This window comes from Cannabis sativa, chromosome X (assembly GCF_029168945.1).
Source record: "Cannabis sativa cultivar Pink pepper isolate KNU-18-1 chromosome X, ASM2916894v1, whole genome shotgun sequence".
In the NCBI taxonomy this organism is placed as follows: Eukaryota; Viridiplantae; Streptophyta; class Magnoliopsida; order Rosales; family Cannabaceae; genus Cannabis; species Cannabis sativa.
The window spans coordinates 11,741,268-11,762,531 of record NC_083610.1 but is presented as its reverse complement, the minus strand read 5'-3'; the positions used below and the strand labels follow the sequence as shown (position 1 = coordinate 11,762,531).

At 33.9% G+C, this 21,264-nt stretch overlaps 3 protein-coding genes across 3 annotated transcripts; all 3 read right to left on the bottom strand.

The window, feature by feature from the left end:
- Positions 1-6,609: 6,609 nt before the first annotated feature.
- On the bottom strand, positions 6,610-8,084 carry LOC133032419 (uncharacterized). Its single transcript, XM_061106354.1, has 2 exons — positions 7,830-8,084; positions 6,610-7,747 (listed from the first exon to the last, which is right to left on the bottom strand). The coding sequence occupies exons 1-2, from the start codon at positions 8,001-8,003 to the stop codon at positions 7,187-7,189; spliced, it is 735 nt and encodes a 244-aa protein (XP_060962337.1). The 5' UTR covers positions 8,004-8,084; the 3' UTR covers positions 6,610-7,186.
- A 1,075-nt stretch (positions 8,085-9,159) lies between these two features.
- LOC115719208 (uncharacterized) lies at positions 9,160-10,194 on the bottom strand. The gene has a single exon (XM_030648163.1). The coding sequence runs from the start codon at positions 10,192-10,194 to the stop codon at positions 9,160-9,162; it is 1,035 nt and encodes a 344-aa protein (XP_030504023.1).
- Positions 10,195-15,461: 5,267 nt separating this feature from the next.
- LOC115708017 (uncharacterized) lies at positions 15,462-17,314 on the bottom strand. The gene is made up of 3 exons (XM_030636179.2): positions 16,703-17,314; positions 16,236-16,613; positions 15,462-16,144 (listed from the first exon to the last, which is right to left on the bottom strand). The coding sequence occupies exons 1-3, from the start codon at positions 17,181-17,183 to the stop codon at positions 15,780-15,782; spliced, it is 1,224 nt and encodes a 407-aa protein (XP_030492039.1). The 5' UTR covers positions 17,184-17,314; the 3' UTR covers positions 15,462-15,779.
- Between the last annotated feature and the right edge of the window lie 3,950 nt (positions 17,315-21,264).

The window sequence follows — 21,264 nt, the reverse complement described above, 5'->3', positions numbered from 1 at the left end:
TGCTGTTGGACCCACTTTCAAAATTCCTGAGAAGCCTCCTCAAGGAAAAGCTGCTCAAAGAAAGGCTCGGTCTGCTTCCCCTGGTCTTAGAAATGATCCTGCTACAGCATCTGCTTCAACTTCTGCTCCTACAGAAATGGCAGAATTCAACTTGCGTTTGGGAAGAATGGAGACAAGTCAGGCCTTGCTTCTTAGGAAGATGGACAGCATCATGAAATACTTCCGACCCAATGATGATGAATAAGTGGTTCAATCTTTTATCTTTTGCTTTTTATTAATGTTTATTTGAACTTATGACTTTGTTCATGTTTGTTTTTGTTATCTTTGGCTCCTTGATAGACAAAAAGGAGGAGTAGTATTATTTTTTTGGATTCATTGAACTCTTTGTTACAACTCTGGACCCTTGGTTTTAGGGGGAGTTGCTTGTTTGTGGTTTAACACTTTTCCGTTTAAAAAGTTGTTTGTGGTTTAACACTTTTCCGTTTAAAAAGTTGTGTTCTTCGGTTTGTAAGCTTTTCCGTCCAAAAAAAGTTCTATGTTTTATGTGTTAGAGAGCTTTCATCCAGGGGGAGTATTTTTCTATACTCTTTTATCTTTAAGAAGCTATTTGCTTTGGTTTCTAACACTTGATGCAGGTTTTCTCATAATAAAATATTTTGTCAATCAAAGTGCCAAAGGGGGAGATTGTTAATTCCATTTTTGGCATATTTAATTGACAAAAATATTTTATTATTCTTTGTATATTTCGGCTGGCATATATTGATATGGTTTTCCTATTTGTGTAAATCTAAACTTGGAAGGAAAGTTGACTAGCTTTCCTATTTATGGAAATTGAGGTAAAAATGGTAAGTTTTTTTTACACATTGATTCTTTGCTAACCAGCTGTTATTCTGATCTTGTGTTGAGTTTCCCTTTTTCTAAGATCAGGTTTCTTGAAGAGAAAATCGGAGCTACACTTTCCTTTTCTATAAAAGGAAAGTTGTAGTTACTGCCCACGATTCTGTAGGTACAGAAACGGAAATTCCTGGACTGATTGAAGAATTATTTTAAGGAAGTTTCTAGTGGGTTGAGGTCTTGTTCAGACCGAATGTAAGCTGTCTATGAGATGTATATTCATTATAAATACATCTTATAGTAGCTAGGTTTTGTATCTCTTTCACACACTTAGAATTGTATTCATATCTTAAAGAAAGAGTGTCTTTGTTTTGTTAACTCTTTTATTCACTTTCATATCATAAGAAAAGAGTGTCTTTGTTTTGTAGAGAAGAGTTGTTCTACTCTTACTCTGTTTATTTGTTGTTTGTATTGTCTTGAGTCTGTATTCAAGTCTACAACAAAGAAGAACATCAGTGCACCTTCGGGAGAAGGGTATTTACAAGCTTTCGGGAGATTGCTTTTGAAGTCTTGCATCGGGAGGATACAAGCACACAACTTTCGGGAGATGGTTGTATAGGCTTTCGGGAGATAGCCTTTAAGCCTTGAATCAGGAGGATTCAAGCACTCTACAAGGTGATCGAAGGAAGTTCAAGCTCTTGGAGTTTTATCAAGATTCGGTTAATAGGTGGAATACATCAAGCTTGCGGCATACAATAAGAGGGAGTCTATTTATGCATAAGTCAATTACTTTGTATTTTTGATACCGATCTAATGAATCTTATCTCTGGGCGTGGCCCCGTGGACTAGTAACAATCTGAAAGGATTGTTGAAACCACGTACAAAAATCTTGTGTGTTTTTACTTTTATGCACTGTTTGTTTTTCTGGGTTTCTCTGGAGTTACAGAGTTGCATTCTGTAACTACAGAAAACTATTTTCAGTACCAGTTTTATTATTCCGCATTTAATTAATCATTTAATTAAATAATCAAACTGGGAATATTAAAATACAGAATTACACCGGCCCTATAGCCAACATAGGCCAGCCAACTTTTGGACATCATCTAGCCGACCAACATGCACTTTGTAGGTGCATGGCTAACCAAATTTTGGCTTGACAGGATTTTGATGCCCAGCTTTCATACGTGGAGAGTAGGCTAGACCACGAATTGGGCCATAAAAGCCCATAAAAATAGAGGAAAAATATCAGCAACTTCCTTATTTTCTAGAGGCAATTTAATCATTATTATTTTATTAATTTAATATGTAAAGTATGGTTTTATTTACCTATTTTTAAAGGATTTTAGGGATGTAATCTCTCCTATATAAAGAGCCTTAGTCAAACCCTAAAACTCTAAGTCTTCAGTCTAAGTCTCAAACCCTAAGCCTTATGCTCTAAGTTTGATAACTCATCTCTCCCTAAGTCTAATAACTCATCCCAGTGCTTTATTCTCACTTGAGATTTGCAAACTCTAGTTTTCACATTATAATCTAAGAGAGCTATTTCAAATCCCATTACTATAGTGATATTAGTAGTATTATTTCTTGGTATCAATACAACTAAAAAGAGAGTAGACCATTAGCCGTTAACTAAGGGGTCGAACTTCTATAAAATCCTGTGTCTATTTACTTTATTGCTCCAATTGTGTAATACGTGGCAAGCATCAGTAATAAATTCGACTCCCTTGTTTGTTGGCTAAATCTGAGGTCAACACATAAAAATGTGCCATTGTACTATACTCTATGTTCTTAGTTTTGTATATTGCCTGAGTTCGAATGTATGAGGAGAATTTCAAGCCCACATGTGATCTAGAGCAAGTGTTGGTATTCCTATTCACAAATCTTAAGTTTTACACAATAGGGTTAACTCTAAAATCACATTTAATAAAATTCACATATAGGAGTCCAACTCTATATACATAATAGAGCTCAAAACGAGCTTTTTAACGATATAAAGAATGTCTAAATCAGAGTTTAGAGCTAAAAATTATGCCCAAAATAAAAGAGAAAAAATTGAATTGTCACCTCGGGATTGCCGTGACCAATCTCGGCAAAGGCTATCCCTTGTTTTGGGTAAAACCTCTCCGCATCCACTGTAAGTCTGGTCGTAGCGATAGGACTTGACAGCCGAGAAAAAACCTAAATTTTAGCTCCAAACATGCACAAATTCATACCAAACTTCAAACATAATATCCTATTGGTAACTAATACCAATTTAGAGTGTAGGAAAGTTCAAAAGAAAACAAATATCACATAGCTAATTCACACATTCAATCTCAAAAATTCCCAAAGCTCACATAATAAAAGCTTAGAATCCAAATATGAATTCATGTTCAATTCATCATTTTCAAAGCAACCAACACGCAACCAACACAACCTAAATGTTAAAAATTCATGCTAAAAAACACAACTACAAAATGACCCAAAATTTAGATTTTGCTGAACTGAAGCAACACAACATCACTAACTTAATATCCATAACAAAAATACTTTACATCCAAGCCAAGAACAACATAACACAATATGCTAGCTCCAAAACAAAGTTAAAAATTCTGAAATTAAATTAATGAAAAGGAGATTAAAATTACCTCAAATGATTCCTCTAAAGCTAAACACAACCCACAACCAAAATTCTTTTGAAATTGCTACACTTCATTCTCAAGATTACAATAATTTCAAAGAAGGATTAGCAGATAGAGGAGGTTGATGGAAGAGGGTTTCAAAGCCAAAAATGAAATTTTTATTTTTATTTTTTAGAAATAACAAGTATAGTTCAAATTATTAATTTTATTGTCAAATAACCATTTTTTCCTTACCACAAAAATTCATCATATTTCACACATAAGGGCAATTCTCATTCGACACCACACATAAATTCATGTAATATTAGATGTTTAATATTATTATCCTAATCATATTACTTACAAATTTTAGATTCCGAATCCAAGCCAAAATATTAAATTATAACTATATTGTACTAACTTATCGAAATTTATATGTAACATGAGAAAGCGAATATACTACATAATAATGTAATCCATTCGCACAAAATATATATTAAAATTATCATTTTATCCTTTGAGGTCAAAATTATAAAAATATTCCAAACACAGAAATAAGATTTTAATTTTAAATATTCTATAATAATTTTACATTTATTCTTAATTGAGTTAATTAAAATTACTAATTCATTTTTAAATTTTAAAATATTATAATTATTCTCTCCTTATAAAAATTTTGTCCCAAAATTTAACTGAACAATTCATGATATTTTTGTTTCGCATCTGATTCCCAACTCTCAAGTCGCCTCTTCAACGTTATTGTTTCTCCATTATATTTTCATCAGTAATAGTATCTTCCTTTTCAAGACTTACTCTTTTCTAATAGTATCTTCCTTTTCAAAACTTACTCTTTTCTATCAAGCATTTCAACTGATTGTTCTTCATATGAAAAGTCAGGCTGAAATTCCAAAATTTTGTAAATATGAGATGAATTTAATTAACACACACTTTTGAAGCATTAAAACATAAAATATGTATAACTACTAGCATTGAGGGCATAACCAATCTGTAGAACACTTATCCTTATCTTCTATAAAATTTTAAAAAGACTAATAAACCTAGAACTTTTAATTTTTCTTTCTTACCAAAATATTTTACTCCTTTTATTGAGTGAAATATAAAAAATAAAAAAAATAAAAAATACTATATCTCTAATTAAAATTCTGTTATTTTGAATCAAAATAACTCTTCTATCTACTCTAAACTGAGAACATCTAAACTTTAATTTTGTCAATTATCTCAGTAGATAGATGATCTCCATTTTTTGCTGAAACCATCTCGATAGTTAGTTGATTGGTACTTTACTAGAAAATCTGAATGATCCAATGTTGTACTAAACTGGTTGTTTGACTTCATAACTTAAAATTTTTTTAGTTTTTAAAAATAGAAAACAGTTTTTAACAACTAGTAGAGGTTGTTTGGCAAAATTTTTTAAGAACAATTTTCTAAAAATTGAGTTTTAAAAAATTAAAAAACAGAAAACATCAAAATATTATCTTTAATTTTCAAAAATAACTTTTTCTGTCTAACATATTATATTTTATATTTTTGCTTACATACTCGAATCCTAGGACCAGCGTTAAAATATATTTATTTTTTAGTAAGAAAAAAATTATAAATAGTTTTAAAAAATTTGTGCCAAACACTATTAAATTTTTAAAATGACAAAAAAATATTTTCTATTCTCACTCTTAAAAACACAATTTTAAAAATTAAAAATATAACAATGAGATCAATTCCCATCAATAGCTATTATTTTCTATTCATGTATATATTTATATACATATCAATTAGTATCAATTAGTTTACGTAGCATATTAATCTATTCACTATAAATTAGGATTATTACATTAATATTATTTTATTTAGATGATTTGTATATGATAATTTTTGGCTCTCTACTATATATTTTGTGTATTTGATATTCAAAAAATATAATTAAAGTCAACCTGAGCAAGTATAATCTTTTTCCATTTTTTTTTTACTTTCTCAGCCGCTTTAACATTAATTTTTTTTTTTCAATGGCTTCTACCACCATTCCCAATAATGATGACCCAAACACTCCTCTTATTGTTGTTAACCTCACCAATATCCTAAAGCTAACAACAACAAATAATTTATCGTGGAAGCTTCAAATTGAAGCTACTCTAATTGGCTATGGCCTCCTCAAGTTCTTGGATGGTTCCTTCCCGGCACCGTCTTCTATCGTTACTTCAGCATCCATCATGTTGTGGGCATTGTCCCACATAAAATAAATGGTAGAGAATTAAACCATATATAAGAACATGGACTACTCCACTCATAGTCAATTGGTTTCGAGATGGAACCCCATGATTCTCAACATAGTATCAGAGCCATATCCCTTGCGGGCAAGTGATCCTATCCGATCCGCACCTATACAGATAGTGACCATGTCCACTCTGATACGGTTCAAAATTGATGAGCAAAAAATAATCAATTTGAGGGAGAATGTTGTGGACATTGTCCCACATAGAATAAATAGTAGAAAATTGAGCCATATATAAGAACATGGGCTACTCCACTCATAGCCAATTGATTTTGAGATGGAACTCCATGATTCTCAACACATCACTACCACAAATCCTGCGCAACTTGGTTTAGGCAAGACAAGCTCCTCTTTGAAGCTCTTATTGGCACACCTTGGAACCCACCCTTGTTCCCCTCATCTCCCACTCAGAAACTTGCAATGCTGCTTGGGTTAAGCTTCCCAACACTTTTGCCAAACAAACTTGTGGCCATCTCAAATCTGTAACTCAATTTGAAGGGCATTACCAAGGGATCTGAATCAATCACAGAATACATGGATGCTATAAAGATGTGCATTGACCAACTAGCCATCCTTGGTGAACCCATGGCTCCAGAAGACATTACTAATAAAGTTCTTGACAATCTTGACTCAAGCTATCAAGGAATCATTGATGCGGTTCATGCTCGTGATACACCTATTAGTTTTGATGAGTTTCATAAAAAATTGCTGAAGAGAGAGCTTGTTATTAAATCTCAAAACCCATCCCCTTCCCTCCCTGCTTCCGCCCACCCAACCACCGCTCGTTCCTCTTACCCACCATTAAACACCAACTACAATCAAAATTCACCAGCCAACCCCAACTATCGCCCACAACAACCATACACACCAACAAACGCTCCAACACCACCAACCAGACAGGGTACCAAGGAAAATGCCAATGGTGCCATACTCATGGTCACTCTGTCCAACGTGTGCGCCCACCTCCTAGCAAAATCTTGATGTGAAATTTTCCATTTCTCAAATCTTTTCCTTAGCAAATTTTGCACCGACAGCAGGAAACAACGTTAAAATAGTCGAAATGTTTATTATCTACCTAGCTTCATTATTAAGTTCTTTAAAAGAAAGACAAGAAGTTTCTTGGAGCAAGTAACACCGGAGAAAAGGGCAAGAGCAAGAATTCTTCCATTAACTTGGATAGCTCAAGTCCAACATGGATATTGTAAGTCATAGAAAGGACGTTTCCCTTCCTATTTTGGCGGGTCGTGTCCTATGTTTGTTTTTTCATAAATATACATATTTTTTTTTGTGTTTTTTTGAAAAAATGTTTTTGCATAATTGATCTATGTGCCTACACAATTTTTCAGATTTTTGTATATTATCATTATTAATAATTTTGTTGAGCACAATTCACATAACCATAGGATCATAACAACATGAAGATTAGAACTTGTCAACATGGTGCAATAGTTCAAACCTTTCCATCTCAAAAATCCTCACCGCGCAGAGCCCTAAGAACCCTAGAATGAGGAGAATCAGGGTCACCACGCATAGCATTCTGCCTCCATATCTCCGCCGCCCTCTTCAGCGCTTCCTCAGCCGTATCAAGCTGCTCCGGCCTCCACAAGATCACGTCCCCACTCGTACCGTGATAAGCCGCCCCATCAGTGGCCTGAGCGATCGGCTTCCGTGTATCGGCCATCTCCATCTCCGACAACGGCGATGCCTTGTGGTGCTTAAAATACTCAACGTCGTCCTTCTCTTGCTCTGCTCTGTCACTCCACCTCTCTGCCTCGTCATTCGGCCAAGGAGACCCATCCAGACCCGCGCAATTCGTGTCTTCAAGAGAAATCGTCGTCGTTTGGTTCCGTTTTTGCTGTGAAGTAGGATCCAGTGGCTGGTTTACTCCAGTGCTCTCTAGCCTTGGGGAACTACCATGTGTGGCGGCCGGTTTAGGTGGCCTAAGGGGTTCAGTTGTACCTTCCACTTTATACTCTGTTTTTTCTGGCGGCTCAGCTGGTTTAGGCTCCGCAACATTTCTCGTTTCCTGATCAGTACAGAGTAAGTACAGATTGAATTCATAATAATATATAACATAAAAAATGACACTATTTTAGTAAGGAACGCACATCTGGGTTTCCATGAGGAGAAGCAGGTTGGTGAGCTTCGTAATCCTCGGCATGACCAGCAGGGTCAGCGGTGCGATACGGCGTCGTAATGGAGGCCAATCCACGCTGGCAAGCTCTAGAGGAGAAGACCCAGTGAGTTGAATTTGCTGCTACGGTTGCAAATCTTGATTGCATTTTTAATTTTTTCGGAGAAATCTAATGATACGAGTATTGTTTTGTGTCTTTAGAAAACAGAGATAATCTCTTACTCTTCCTTTTAATATAAAAGAAAATACAACAGAGGAGTTGAGGGAATTAGTGAAGTTTCTGGAGCTTACTATGATTGACACGTGGTAGGACATCTGACGTGGCTACGCTGTACAGTGCCATGTTGTACTCGTTGTTGTTCTAGCTTCTTCCTAAGTCCTATCTCCATAGCACTGAGTCTAGAAACTAGAAGGATCACGAATATTAAAAGAAGAATAAAATGATTTACTAATTTAAATAAGGGGTACTATGAAGGGAAAAAAATTACCTCTCCTCATATTCCTGTCCCATTTACGTCCCAAGAATTATATTTTGCCAACTCATTTAAAATGCTAATTATACATTTAACCAATCAAATATTATTAACTCCGTTTATTTTCCTTGTATTTTATTTTCTTTCTTATTAAAAAGAACAAAAGTAATCATCTCCCTCTTTATTCTGGTTATTAGTCTACAGTGGCTATACATAGTATATTTTCTAATTTACTATAAGTGGTTTTATGAAATATATCCAGTATGTTTAGGATTTTCTTTTTCTTACTAGGTTGAATAAGAATTTTTTTTAATTTTTATCTTTAAGCTTCTAAATCTGATAAAATATATATATATTTTTTTTGAAATTAGCGTGATGTCATTAAAACAAAATAGAACTAGACCTCATAGTCATTACATAATAGGTTCTCCGGTAACACAGAGACCGGGATAAATCCAAACATTTGATGAGCAAAGGCCCATCTAGCCACATTGTGAGCGGCAAAATTACAAGTTCGACTAATAAAAGAAAAATTACAGCTAATAAACGAGTGAGAAGACTTAGTACAAAATGAGACGTAGTTTTCAAGCGCCCAACGAGATTCCATCCCATTGATAGCATTGATCACCACCCTCGAATCATTCTCAACTATAATAAACTTGTAGCCCATCTCCAAAGCTGTTGAAACCGCTAAACAGCACGCCTCAGCTTCTCCGCAAAGAACATCAGAAAAATCCACCCGCGCCGTCTGAATTCTAACCATTGTTCCGAGATGGTTCCTGGCGACAACTACAACACACATATTGTCAAAGCCCACTTTTACATCACAATTCAGCTTAATCCAATCCCGGGGGGAGGCGACCAAGCTTCCTTGGGAAGCGAAGTAGGACTAGGTAACAAAGAAGCACGTAAATCAGCATAGGCAAAGCAAATATCATCAACACATTTTTTCACATCAACAAGGCAATTATTGTGAACTTTGTCATTCCGCACCCTCCAAATTGTATCCACAATTATGGAGGCATACAAGAAGGCATCCTCAACTCGGACCCCTCTTCGGTTCAGACCCCAGATGAACTTGACCCAATCCCAAACTCGGATCCCAGTATCACAAATGGGATAGAAACCCCAAGGAGAAGAGCGCCAGAGGTGGAAGACCACGTCACAAGAAAGGAATAAGTGTTCCATAGTTTCTTCCCTTGATCCACACAGAGGGCAACTTGTGTCCTCAATGTGGAATCTTCTATTGATCACAGATCTTGTAGGAAGCGCATTAGATAGAATACACCACCACAGGATCTTGTGTCTTTCCAGGATTTTGCTATTCCAGAGCTTGTTCCAGAGATTCGGGGCAACCTCGCACTGGGGGGCTCTATCTAACGCTTGAACAAGATACGCAGACTTACACGAGAAATTTCCATTACTTGTTTGAGTCCATATCCATCTGTCAGAGCCATGACCAGAGGGGTGGCCCCCTTTTAAAATGGCAACAACAGTTTCATGATCGAAGCTTTCATTCAGCTTATTAACGTTCCAGTGTCCATTGGATAATAACAGATCAGACACTCGGTTGAGATTAGTCGCACCTCTCCTGTTTGGTTTTGGACAAAAACCTTTATAGTGGGGAATCCAGGGATCCTCCCAAATAGCAGTACTCTCTCCATTAGTCACCTGCTTACAAGCACCTCTCTTCAAGATTGAGTTAGCCTTGACTACGCTCTTCCAGAACCAGGAGTCAGAGTTTTTATATTTGTATTTGAGAAAGTCCTTCCCTTTTAAATATTTTGCCGTTAAAACTCTGCAGCACAACGATTGGCTGCCAGTGAGGATATGCCACCCCCACTTAGCCAGAAACGCCTGATTCATTTCTCTAGTTTTTTGGAAATCGAGGCCACCAAGAGATTTGGGTAGGCACAACTTGTCCCACGCTTTTTAAATGGAGCCCATGATTTTCTTTCTCAAAACCCCACCAGAAATCCCTAACCAGGCCATCAATTCGGTTGACCATACGATTAGAAAGATTGGTGGTCTGCATAGCATACATAGGCAATGAAAGGCCCACTGATTTTATCAGAGTTGCACGACCCGCCTTTGACAAAGTCTTAGCCTTCTAGCCCTGAAGTTTTGAAGTGAGATTATCTAGAATGAAATTGAAGTCAGCATCCTTTTGTCTTGAGCGGAAAAGGGGCAGGCCTAAATACTTGATGCACCCATCAGGCGAATCAATCCCCAACTTTTCCTTAATCTCACTCCTCATGCTTGACGGGGTATTCTTACTAAAGAAAACAGAGGTTTTTAACTTATTAACCTGTTGACCAGACCACAAACAGAAAATCTCCAGACAACTCCAGAAACCATCAACCTCTTTCAAATTGGCTCTACCCATCAGAATTAAATCATCCGCGAAAAAAATATGGGAGAGAGTAGGACCACCCCTACTTAGCTTTATGCCTTGAATTCTTCCCTGAGCCAGGGCTTCATGTAATAACCTCGAAAGGACTTCCGCTGCCCAGATGAACAGATAGGGCGATAGGGGGTCACCTTGACGAAGACCACAGGAAGGAGAAAATTTTCCAACCTGACCCCCATTCAGACAAATATTTAAAGAAGTGGTGGATATGCATTGGGAGACCGAATCTCACAGGGGTCCCACAGCACTCCATCACATGGTCAATAAAACGCCAGCTCAGGCAATCATAAGCCTTGACAAGATTGAAGAATAAAAATATAATAATTCATAACAGAAATAAGATTTCAATTTTAGTTAAATATAGAATATCAATCGTCGGATAAATTATATTTTGGAAGGGTTAATTTATTTAATATATATATATATATATATATATATATATAAATTAAAAGAAAACAAACGGACTAACGGAGATAGGACAGGAATATGGGGATATGTGATTTTTTCCCATTATGAAGTCCCTCAAGTAGAAATGAAGTTTTAAATCCTAATATAATGTAACTTTTTATAAAAATATAATGCCTGCTACAGCTAATTTTTCAATGTCTTTCAAAAAAAACTAATTTTTCTATCGGTTAGTACACTTTTACATGTTAGTTAAATTGTTATTTAATTATTTTTCAGAAAACCATTGGAGGGATAAAATTAACGCCTTCAGTTCTTGAATGTAACTAATAAAATAGTAATGTAACTACCATAAAAAAAAAATAAAGGTGATTCTACAATACTCCCTTTTAAAATAGATGTATTAATGTATTTTTACTTGTTTCGGCATTTAAAAAAAAAATTTAGTCTAATTTTTTTTCATAATCATGTACGTTATAGCTATTTAAGATATTCTACAAAATTTTGAGAAATTCGGAATAATTTACAATTTAGAAAACAATGTTCAAACCATCTATTTTACACGTGTATAAAATAAAATAGTCACACGTGCAACACACTGCTTGAACGCAATTTTCGGCGTGTTAAACTTTTTCAAATTTCTTAAAATTTTGCAGGATGTCTTAAATAACTATAATTTACATGACCATGAGAAAAAATTTGTCTAAAAAATTATTTCGGATACTAAAACAGAGAGAGATGTATCGGTGTATCTTTTTTAAGGGGGTGCATTATAGAATTTTCCAAAAAATAATAATGTAACTGAAATGTTTTTAAAGAAAATGTAACTGAAATGTTATTATCAATTTAAAATTTTAAAAAAAAATATTTTAGGGTAATTCTACAATGCACCCCTTAAAAAGGATGTACTGATGCACCCTTCATTTATTTCGACATTTATATACGTTATAGCTATTTAAGGTATCCTACAAAATTTTGAGAGATTCAGAATAATTTACAATATAGAAAACAATATTCAAACAGTTTATTTTACACGCGTATAAAAATAAAATAGTCACTGTGTGCAACAACTGTTAGAACGTAATTTTTGGTATGTTTAATTTTTCTGAATTTCTTAAAATTTTGCAGGATGTCTTAAATAACTATACCATGAGAAAAAATTTGACTAAAAAATTATTTCAGATACTAAAACAAATAGAGATGTATCGGTGTATCTCTTTTAAGGGGGGCATTATAAAATTTTCCAATATTTTCTTACTAACTAATAATAAATAAAAATAAAAATGCATACCATTGCTTTTTACATGGATACATATCTATATACCAAAAATCTATTTTTTTTTTTTATATGCAAAGGCTCACACGGTGTTAAATCCCACTAAGTATAAGTGAGGTTTTAAATAATTTTTCTTTAAATAAATCATTCTTGCTTTTTATCGTTTCAAAATATTAATGTGGTTTAAACATATATGCCATTTTATATTTTTATGACCTTTTGTATGTTTTATTGTTGTTTTAAGAGTTGTCATTTGAGGGATATCTAACCCATTTATTCTAATATTTTTATACTTTGATTAAATTATTATTATTTTTTGTTTTTTTTTTTTAAAACATGATTCAATTATTAATTAGCTTATATTGATTGGATTCGAAAGGATCTTAATTTGTAAAACGAGTTTTAATATTAACTTAAACATATTAAAAAAAAAAATTACATGACAACTAAACATTATTACTAATTTGAATTAAATATTATACAAAATTATTAACTTTACCATTTTTTTTACATAATTAACTTTACAATTTTAATACAACTAAAATCTTAAAATATCTTTATTCAAAAAAAAAAAAAAAAATCTTAAAATATCTTTTATACAAAAGTAAAAATAAAAAATTTAAAGCACTTAATAATCACAATAATTAAAATATTTCAAAATATTCAACATAACAAATAATAATAAGATGTATATTTTCTTAAAAAATTTCTTTAATTAAGTGTGGAAAAGTACCTAATACTAGATTTTTTCTTTTTGAATAACATGTGTAAATATGTTAAAATTAAATAAAGCTAGACCTCATAGTCATTACATAATAAGTTATATGGTATGGAGGACGGATCAACCATACCAATTACATTACTGGCAAAAACTCATTTAGCCACATTATGGGCCGTAAAATTACACAGTCTAAAAATAAACGAAAAGTTACAACTAATTAAAAGGTTTGAGAGATTTTTATATTGAAGAACATAGTTACCAATACCCCAAACGGAACAAGTCCCCGTCAGTATTTTGATCACCGTCTCAGAATCACTCTCAATTATCACAAACGAATGCTTCCAAATGATCGATGATTCTAAGGCTAACAAATAGGCCGCAACTTCTCCAATGAGTGGTTCAGAAAAGTTGAGCATGTTGATAGACACCCACAAAACCGACTCCTTGTGGTCTCGAGCCAAAGCCACCACACACATTGAGTCACAACTAACTTTAACATCACAGTTGATTTTGACCCGATCATTCGGAGGGGAAGACCAAACAGGAGGTGCAACCATCATTAGCGAAGGAAATAGACAAGAACCAAAACCTGCGTAACATATAGAAATAGAGTCAATACAGTGCTTAATGTTACATATAGAATTATTGTTAATTGTATTGTTGCGGGTTTTCCATATTGTATCCAGTACAATTGAAGCATACAAAAATAATTCCTAGACCTCTACTCCTTTTTCCTTCAGGCTCCATAAGAATTTGATTAATCCCACACTCGGCCCCTAGGATTCAGCACTGGCATCACACCCGAGGGGAGGACCTCCAGAGGTGATAAGCAAGGTTGCAATAGAGGAAAAGATGTTCCATTGTTTCCTCTCCCTCACCACAAATAGGAAAAGACACATTCTCAATATACATCCTTCTTGCAAGAGTAGCCCTGATAGGTAAGACATTTAAGAGAACACTCCATTAAAGGATCTTGTGACACTCTAAGATTCTAGAGTTCTAAAGTTTATTCCATAGAGCGGGAGCAATGGTGCTAGGAGAAGCACGATCCAATGCATAAGCTAGATAGGAAGATTTAGTAGAGAAATGACCATTGGATTCTTTAGTCAAAATCCGCTTATCACTACCTTGACCCCAGGCCTACCACCTTTGATGATACTATTGGTTGTCTCTAGGTCAAACAAGTTTTGGAGTTTGGCAACATCCCAATTGCCATTGTCTGTCAGTAAATTTGCTACTTTCTCCAATTTCTCAGGTCGCCCGTTAATAGGATGAGGATAGAAATCCCGACCATGAATAACCATAGATCTTCCTAAATGTTTGTATCTTGCCCATCCGTTATGAGTTTACAGGCTCCTTTAATAAGAATTTCTTTAGACTTCAGAAAATTCTTCCAGAACCACAAATTCGAGTTCTTGGATGAACACTTCAAGAAAAGGTCTACTTTTAAGATACTTAGCACTTAAAACCTTGCAACATAAAGATCGATCCTCGGTATGGAGAGCCCAACCTCATTTAGCAAAAAAGGCCAGATTTATTTCTAAAGTTCTCCTGAATCCAAGCCACGTTGAGACTTAGACACAACTAAAAATCTCTAGCCATGCCTTTAAACAGATACCACAGTTTTCTTGCTCGCAGCCCCACCAAAAATCTCTAGCCATGCAAGTGATTTTAGTTGGAAGTTTCTTTAACAACTCCGTATTTTGCATAGAATAAACTGGGAAAGCCCTACCGATTTTATCAAAGTAGAACGACTAGCTTTAGACAAGGATTTTAACTGTAACCCAGCCTTGACCCCAGACCTGGACTCGAATCCCAGCCTTGATCCCGGACCCGAACATGTAACCTGGCCTCAGAGCTGGAATCCTAGACCCCGACCATGAGGAGAGAGAAAGTGGTGAGAGAAAAAGTGATGAGAGAAAATATTGTGAGAAAATAATAAGAGAGAAAGTGGTGAGGGAGAAAATGGTCGGAGAGAAAGTGATGAGAGAGAAAATAATGTGAGAGAAAGTAATGTGAGAAAATGATGAGACAAATAATGTGAGATAAACTAAAGAAAAAAATATTGAAAAAAAGTAATTTTTTTGCTCTCAAAATTTTGTCTTTAGCAACTTTATTTTTTGAAAATTATTTTCAAAATATATGGCAAAACGTGCTAAATTGTTTTGAAAAACAATTTTTTAATTATAATGTTAAACTTGCACAAAATTTCACGGGCCAAAAATTAAAATGAGAGAGAGTCTTAACCAACAAGGCTACATTACATTTTAATAAATCAAATCATTCATTTAAATTCTTCCCATAAGATCAATACGAGGCTATAGCGAAAAACAGATAAGATCAATAGAATAAAGCTAAACAATCCATACACTACCGATGAATAAATTACTCTCATCAGAATAACCCCTTCGTTATTACAAGTTAAAACCTAATATTGAAACACATAACAAATACACTGAAAAGTTAGGTTCTAAACTAAATGGTACCTCAATTAACAATTCATGAGAGAGTTAGCCATAATCTGAGTCATTAGTAGTTACATCTAATCATCTAATTCTAAATGGTCATACATTAGTAGTACACATAATTATACACAAGGGTCCTAAACTAGATTAGATAATTACTTAAACAATTCCCTTTCATAACTTCAGTTTTCCTCCGCTGTTTGAGAGTTTGGAACAAATTTCAGACAGGAAAGCAAAGAAAGCTGCAATGAAGCACATAACCCAAGACAGGACAAGGATGGTCCAGTCCAAAAAACTTCTCTTGGGTAAATGAGCTCTGTCTGAAATGATTAGTGCTCTGTAAATCGCTTCTGTCAATGCATAAGCTGAAACTGGATCTGAATCTTCTGCAATAAATCCATACTCGGTTAAGCAGACAATGTCATACACACCACTTGTCTCTGATATATTTAGCCATTCACTTATCTTTATCCTCCCTTCAATTCTTTCCTCAGTTGATAACATGTCACCATGTGTCAATATTAGTATTGGGTTCTCAACTACAAAATAAGGTTAAAAAGAAAAGGTTAAGTTTTGAAGCAAAAGAAGCTGTGTTAATTATAAGCTGAATCAGTTGATTGAACTACTTACTGCATTTTTTAAAAGCAGGGGAAGAGTAAAGCTCTTTAATGGCATCCATAGGCTTGTAATTCCCTGCCTTGTAAGCTTTATAGATCTCTGCTATGTTAGCCACCACCATGGCACAATTGACTCTCCTCCTTTCAAATTTTGAAGACGATCTCGACATAAGAACTTCTATTTCATCTTTTCTTAACAAATAATCTCCTGATCTCAAACACAGCTGGTTATGGTGAACCCCTTCATTCATCCAACTCGATAACTCTTCTATATTCTCACTCATTTGTTCATAATCAAAACCTCTCGAGTCATACACGCAAAACCCACTTCGCAGTGACCTCAGCACATTATGTTCCTCCAAGAACATACTTGTGTAATCGGGACTATTCCCTAATAAACCAAACAAAAAGCAAAATGTATATTAACAAAACAAAACCTGCAGTTTACTACTTAATAATTAATTAGTAAATATCAATTACCAGAAGAAGTTTGGGCAAAAGGAACAAGTCCTGAACGGCCCAAAACGCAGTACATAAGGTTAACAAGAGAGCTCTTGCCAGAACCAGAAAATCCAACCAATAGAATTGTAATAACCGGAGGAATATCAGTTTTTTCCTTTGGAACACCTCCGGTTGGCATCCAAAAATCACCGGACCGATACGTGACCAGCTTCTGCCTAAAGTCATTGATACCTTCGTTTGCAACAAGAGCCAATCTCTCAAGCTCTCTCAACACCCTTAGCCTCGGCGTGAGCCCAGCCACGTTAGGGAGATTATTATAGAGCTTGAGCATTGCACATTCTAATTTGAACTTCTCAGCCGATGATCTCCACCAGCAATACGGCTCCAAACCCGCCGAGTTCTCGTACTCGTCTTCGTCACTAGAAGTGGAGCATATTGGGCTCTTCATTTTCTTCCTTGGGTAAATTGAATTGTGAACAGTTATGGTACTTCTACACATCTATGGAGACAAGACAAAGGTGGTCACTTTGAGCTAGCTTGGATAATACCATGCTGAGTCCATATGTTGTGATGCTTCGTAGGCTATTTCCTGTTTTGTTTTTTATATTGTACTTTTACGAAAATACCCCTGACTTAACGTTCTTATTTTGAGAGGGATAGTTATGAAATAGGGGTGTTTTCAGGAGAGGAAATTTTTGTGGTCGTTAGTGATCGGACGAGATTCAATGTGTTTCATGCAGATTGTGTCTTTGCTATGAGTTCTTTCCTGACAGCCCATATAATAATTCAGCCACATAAGCTGTACTTTTTTTATTTTGTTCTCAATTCCAATCAAGTGACTAATACATTCCATAATATCACTTTCAAAGAGAGAATTGAAATCCTTTCTTAAAAACATTTTAACTAGGCTGGCTAATTAGTAATTTTTCTCTTTAAACTTTGACATGTACTAAATCGTGCCTCTTGAATCTTTTCGGTTATTAAAAATTTCCCTTGAACTGTTGAGATTATTAAATTTAAGGACTTTTGTCTAATTTTAGTAAAAAAAATCTAACATGGATGAAAGTTTAAGGGGTATGATTTAGCACATATCAAAGCTTGAGGAGCATGATTTGGTAGATATCAAAGTCTGGGGAGCATGGTTTAGTACATAAACAATCACTGAAACAGTAAAATTGAATGAAATTAGACAAAAGTCTTTAAATTTAACAATCTCAATAGTTCAGGGGGAATTTTTAACGGCCAAAAAAGTTTAGGGGGCACGATTTAGTACATGTCAAAGTTCAAGTAAAAAAAATTACTAATTAGTCTTTCAACTAATATATGGGCCATAATATTTCCCTCACCCAAAATTAAATGACAAGAACCAACATTAACAATAACACCATCGTCACTAGAGCCTCCTCTCTTTGTAATTGCATAAATTGGATTAAGGCAATCACACTCACCATGCAATCAATCTCCGGCCTTTTAGTGTAACACCATTTGAGAGCCTTCCAAACAAGCATATAATTTAGCTGAATAAGGAGAAAAGCATCCTGCCACCAAATTTGTGAAGACCCAAAAACACACGACCCTCATCGTCTCGAATCACCCACCTCACACAATAAAAAACTTAAGTTCTGTTGTGACTAAAAGTAATAAAAAATATTGTGACCTAAAATTTGTCATAAAAAATTTGTTGTCATGACGAGGTTGTAGCTAAAAAATCCGTGACAAAAAATTTTAATTATAATAAAAATATCATTGTCACTAAAAGTCAGTTTTGGTCGCAACTAGTCTTTGTGACTATATTTAGTTACAACCATTCTTTAGCCACAATTCATTTATCTTCACTTACAACTTTTATTGTTACTAATAATTATTTAGTGACAAATTTTGTTGTCATTAATACTTCTTTAGCCACAACCTACATAATTTTAGTCATAATTTTTATTATCATTAATTCTTTTTTAAGTCACAACAAAAGTTTATGACTGATTCTTATTTATTCACAATTTTTTATTGCGATGAATATTTTTTTACAATCAATAATAATAAAAAAAAAAACTATATGGTAGGGTATACAAAGATTAATTACTTTTTAGCTATAATATATATAAGCATAATTCAATAAATGTCTTGGCAAGGTCTTTCATTACTACTTTTTGGCTAAAAAATTGATTGTTCATGATCTATTTTAGCTAAAACTAGAAAAAACAGAGGAGGAAATAGACATAGCTACCTCAATAAATAAATATAATTACTTACATATCTAATGACTAGGCGATAGTCAAAATAATACTAAATTAATTTCTGATCCAATTGAAACAAAATCTAGTAATGCTCAACATTTGATTGTAGTACAACAAAGCTTCTTTTTTCAGAACTTTAATTTGTTTCCCAACACCTTTAACTTCATTACCCTCCTCTTCTTTCAAATTCAGCAAACAACTCATGAATTTGCAAAACACAATCCAAACTTAAACACTCCCTAAAGCTGCAACTCTTAGAACATGTCCTGCTTAACAACACATTAAATACCAATCAGAAAACAAAATCTAACACATAATAATGCTTAATTAACACAAGAAGCATAGAATTAATAGTAAAATTTAATGTAAGCTACTTAAAGTTGTTTTACCAATTTTGACAAATAAAACAAAATAAGACATTTCCCAACTGTGTGGCTAATTTCAGAACACTTATTATTAATTATAGTACATCCATTAGTTTCTCACAATATTAATTTCATAGATTATTTTTATGTGTGTATACATACCTTTTAAGAGATTCCATGCCATTTGTGGGAAAAGATGTTAGACAACTATTCTTTACAAAATTTTTCTAGTTGTGAAAATATTAGTCTATGTATGAGAAGAAAACAAATGTCATATTATTCTTCTGTCAATACCAAAATCTGTTAAGAAAAAAGGAAAATAAAATAATTAGTTACCTCACGACAGATTATGATTTCTTTACTTTTCTGTGGGGTTTTGCCACAACAAAAAGACTCATGTTTCATTACATTGAAACTATTCTGTGCAAACAGTTTAGAGATAATAATGTGAGGACAAGTTAATAATTCAAAACCTTAATCAGCTAGATTGTACTAAATCTCAATGTTCTATAAGAAAAATAACTCAGTTAATTTATAATTTGCTAAAATATTTACATGAAAGTACTAAGTACATATAAAGTCTTTCATTTCCATATATATGGGAGAAAAAATAAACACTAAAGAATAAATTTATCCCAATTGAGAATATCTATATTTACCTCATAATCATTCACTAGAACACATGATGACAAGTGTGAATCATTCAACATGTAGTGGATTGCTAAAGATTATTAGGAAAAAAATGATAAGGAAACTAAAAAAATATGGAAAGTGTCACGTTCCAAACACTTAGAGCTAGACCTCCTAAATTAAGGGCAATGAACAACTTTGGAGTAAGAAGGTCAACCTTGCTATCTTTATAAGGCTCAAAAATTGTGGAATTAAAACAAAAAATAACAAGAATTACTTTAGTGTCGTGAGAATAGAAAAGTGTCGTCTAAATATAAGTAACTACAAATCATAAAATGTAATACATCAAAGCAACAAAGTAATTGTGAATGAAAATTACAAATATAAGAAGCTATCTCATCTAAATGAATTTATTTGCACTTTGAAAGTGTAGATTACCCTCTAATTTTATATATAGTTACCTTTTAACTAATATTTCTAGTTATGTTATTACACATTATAACAGATAGAAAAGAAAACTAGCACAAAAAAATTAATTCTGTAAGGCGCTAATGGGCTGCCAAAGAGCAGAGAAATTAATTCTAATGCTAAACAAATGCACTGTACTTCCAGCCATTGAGACATCATGTCCCATCATCATCAATTTTTTCAAGGGAGCCTATGCGACCTCCCAAGCTTTATATTGAAACAAAAAATTATACCACAAGTTAAATTAACATGTTCTTGATCCAATTAACCAAAACTCTTCAATATTAAAGGGAAAATTCACTACAAAATAAACAAGAATAGAAAAATCAAACACCAAGTTAGCTGATCCAATGCACCCCAACAACTCAATAGTTTGGATAATTTTTACACACCAAGCTGTCTAGAGTCCCACAAAATTTGTGAACTTAGAATTCTTGAGATTATTAAGATTAAGAGAAGCAGGAACACTAAAAGACTATACAAGCCTTGGAATTGAACTTATGGACACAAAAAATGAATGAAAGAAAGTTGGAGGACTCCTGTAGAAATTTGTTAGCTACCTACATTAGTCTCAATGTGAAATATAATATATGCTAGAAATGAAAACAACTACCAAAATTTAAATTTCACTCTTCAAAACATCCAAAAGTGATGTAAATCAGCATCATTCTTATTATATAAAACAAAATTACTCAGCAAAATGATTGAAAACCCACCTCAAGTAGAGAGAGAGATTCATAAAAACTTTCTGCCATGGCCAAAAGAGAGGGAGCTTAACACTCCTTAAATAATCAATTTATCTGCCGTAACTCTTAAGTTGTAGAGAACTTTGATTTTTCTCCCAAATGTGATTGAATACTAGAAAATTCCTCCGTCTTCTCGA